The sequence below is a fragment of the Bison bison genome, unplaced genomic scaffold (assembly GCF_000754665.1).
Source record: "Bison bison bison isolate TAMUID 2011002044 unplaced genomic scaffold, Bison_UMD1.0 scf7180017864484, whole genome shotgun sequence".
Lineage (NCBI taxonomy): Eukaryota > Metazoa > Chordata > Mammalia > Artiodactyla > Bovidae > Bison > Bison bison.
Window position 1 is genome coordinate 1,356,862 of NW_011495044.1, and position 3,455 is coordinate 1,360,316.

Here is a 3,455-nt window from a genome sequence, read left to right on the forward strand (position 1 = left end):
CAGCACCAGGCCGCTGAGCAGCACCACCAGGGCGTCCGCACCTCCTCCGCTGCGCAGCAGGGCCACGTGGTGAGGCTGGCGGATGCAGTTCATGTCCTGCACGGCCGAGCTCATCAGCTGCTTAACCAGGACCAGCAGGGCCAGCAGGCAGAGCGCCGTGCCCACTGCCAGGCGCCATCCCCCGAGCGGCTGCTGGTGGAGGACAGCAGGGCCACGCCGCCGCCCCACAGCCGGCCACGAGGCCCACGGCCACAGCGAAGCAGAGCGCCGAGCGCCGCGGCTGCTGGGACCACCACAGCTCCACCTGCTCCGCCAGCACATCAGGGGGCAGCCCCCGGCCCCGCGGGGCCTGAGCCTCTCCTTCAGACATGGCTGATCTGGCACGAGTGAGGGCGGAGGGCAGCGTCAGGGGGCAGAGGTGCAGGTCATGGCCTGGAGCCCCCACCACCTGCGTGGCAGCTAGAGGCCCAGAGTCTCATTCCTCGCACAGTCCAGGATCTGGTCACCATCACCTGCCAGGGAAGAATCACACTTGCTATCTCCCCAGCCCACCTTCCCCTCATGGTCTCTCCTGGGAGCCTTGGGGATGCTCCGGTGTCCCCTGGGAATCCTCCCGTGCGTGTCCCCTGCAATCCTCCCGGGCACCCAAGTCCCTCCCTAGCACTTTCCTTTGGGAATGCCTCTCCAGAGACCCTAGGAGAGCTCCTCCACCCAAAACACCCCCAGCCCTCTAGGGAACCCCCTGTCCAACCCCTGACCTCTCTGGCTCTCGCTGTCTCAGTTGCCTGTCCCATTCCGGCTGGCCGATGGAGCTGGTGTCACGGTGGATGATGGGACTGGATGAAGACTCGCAGATAAAGCCTCATTCAGGATCTGACTCACATGGCCTCAGCTGTCACCGCTGGCTCCTGGGGGGAGGGTTATGGGGAGGGAGGGGGCTTATGATTTAACCCTTCTGGAACCAGCAGCCTGACCCTGCATCTTCTCTCTTGGGGCTGCGGCTCCTTCTCTGTGAGTGAGGATCTGACCCCGTAATACCCTCCTTCCCCTTGAGGTCCCATCCAATCTCATAGCCACAGCTACTGGCTCCCAAATCCCACTCTCTGCCAAACCCAGATCTCCCTCCCAAGCTCCAGACCTGTAAGATGGTAGTCACTTTGACATCCCATGGGCACCTTTGACACAACAGGTCCCAACCCAAGCTTGTCATCTTACCCGAACCTGCTCCTCCTTTGTGCTCCTCCCATGGGCACGTCCTGGGGATGCCACCTCTGAACATTTTTCCATCTCAGCCCTGCCCTCATCCCCCTGCTCCTGCACTTCAGCTTCTGTCCCCCCACACCTCCATCACTGCTCTCCCTGCCTCTCCCATGCTTCTCCTCTCACCGCCCCCCATGCCACAATTTCTCTAACGTGGTACAACGGGAAGGAGGGCTCTGGACTGGTCCCCCGACTGCATCCCTCCACCGTGGGTATGTGGGCGAGGGATCTTGCAGTGGTTCCTCATTGAACACGTCCTCCAGAGGCCAGTCAGAGTGACTCCCACAGGGCAAAGTACAGCATTCCAGGCCCTCCACAAGGAGCCCCAGTTTACAGCATGGGTGTTGCTGTGATGAGTGCTGGGCTGTGAGTTAGTCAGAGAGGGAGGTCTGACCCCCCTCTGCAGGAGGTCAGAAAAGCCCCCATGAGTTCACCTCTTGGACCTCAGGCTCCTAATCTGAAAAGTGAGGCCAATAACCTTTATCTGGGGGGAGGGGGCATTAAAAATCAGGTCAGAATTTCAGTGGGAATTCTAGGGCCTGCAAAGATGCCCAGAGTGTGCTTTCTGAATAAAAGAACCCAGAATTCTTTCAGCCAATTCAGGACGAAGACTACTGCTTTATATGGAGGACGCAGGCCCTAGGTCATTCTGGGAACGTGACTTCATGACTGTACGTGCGTTACACCCCTGATGAGGTATCTGTTGTCCCAATCCCTCAGCAGGGGCTGCCTGGCACATGAGGTAGGAGGGGGAGCTGCAGGTGTCCCCAAGGGAGGTGGGGGAGGGGCCGAGGAGGGGGCCCTGGAATCAGTCCCAGCTTCCCCAGGACTGTGACTTCACTGGTCTGAAAGTGCTGCACAGGTGTGCTGGGACCGCAGACTCGAGGTTGGGGGTTCTCAAGGGAAGAGCCAGTGGGAGAAGGTGGGCTGGCAGGGGTAGGGGATCATGGGGCACTCACAAGAAGCCTGGAGTGGTTGGATCCGATCCCGAGCAGTCAGGGCAGGCAGGTGGGGCATTCCAGCTCCGTTTCCGGGGAGGCGCTTCACCTGCCTAACCTGCGCCTAGGTGAGCTGAGGTGGGGGAAGGGGAGGAGGATCAACAGGTGTTTCCAAGGCAGAGCCTGAGCCAATTGGCTGACGTGGCACTGCTCCTTCTGCTGGGCTGAAGCATTCCAGGGAAGGGAGGGGCTTCTGTTTGCTGCTGTTAGGGCTCAAACACAATTCCTAGACCTGGACAGCAGGAGGAATGTTGTCCATCTGCCCCAGAGCCTGGGCCTGAGCCCATCCCCCAGCTCCAACCTCTGTTTAGCTTTAACTCCAGCCTGTAACCCAACCCCAAAACCCAGCTGCAGTTTTAAACCCTACCTAGAACTCCTGGATCTAACCGAGGCCCCTACCTCACATCTCAGCCCCAACTCAATCTCAAATCCCAATCCTAACCCCAGCCTCATTTCCAAATCCAATTCCAGTCCCAGCCCCAGATTCCAACCCCAAATCTGGCTTGAAACCTCAGTCCCAAATTCTGGAATTAGGTCTTGGACTGCAACCTCATCCTTGGCCCCAAACTTGACCCGTTTCTGAATGTAGCCCCCACATTCTAACTCCAAACTCAAATCCTGCCTCTGCCCCAAATTCCAAAACCAGCTGTCCCACAAACCCAGCCCCACCACTTCCTTGTCACTTTCCCCTAGGCAGGAGCCCTCCCAAGACCCTTGCCCACTTTCCTTCTAAGCCTCAAGGGCCTGACCAAGGTAGCTTTGCCCCCACGTCTTGGTCCCGCTGAGGAGGCAGGGTTTGAGTGGACAGGGAGAAGTGGGTAATGGCTCTTCAGGTAGAAATCAAGGGTTCCCTTGCTTAAAACACTTGCAGAATAAACACTTGGGGATAAATGCCTTTCTCCTTCACAGGCTCACAAAACCCATCAGCACCGGCCAGTCATTTTCCTCTGGCCCCTGCCTTGCAGCCAGAATGCCTTTCTTTCAGTTATGCATGCTCTGCATTGCTCTGCCCTTTTGCTTGGTTTTTGAACTCAGAGTTCCTTCTCCCTGGGATATTTACAACACCCTCGACTTCAGTCTGACCAACTAGAATTCTTCAGCTGAGATGTCACCTCCTCCAGGAAGCTCTCCTCGACCTCCAGGCTGGTTCAGGTGCCTCCCTGGGGTGCCCATGGTTCTGGGGCTTCCCCTGCCACT

The 3,455-nt window shown here is 58.4% G+C and overlaps 1 protein-coding gene across 1 annotated transcript in view; it reads right to left on the bottom strand.

Annotated features, from left to right (window-relative positions):
- TMEM125 (transmembrane protein 125) overlaps positions 1–2,695 on the bottom strand; it is a 3,732-nt gene extending 1,037 nt beyond the window's left edge. The window contains 5 exon segments of the mRNA XM_010862799.1: positions 7–179; positions 182–223; positions 226–512; positions 759–908; positions 2,220–2,695. Coding sequence (XP_010861101.1) covers positions 7–179; positions 182–223; positions 226–370 — 360 coding nt within the window. The 5' untranslated portion in view covers positions 371–512; positions 759–908; positions 2,220–2,695.
- Between the last annotated feature and the right edge of the window lie 760 nt (positions 2,696–3,455).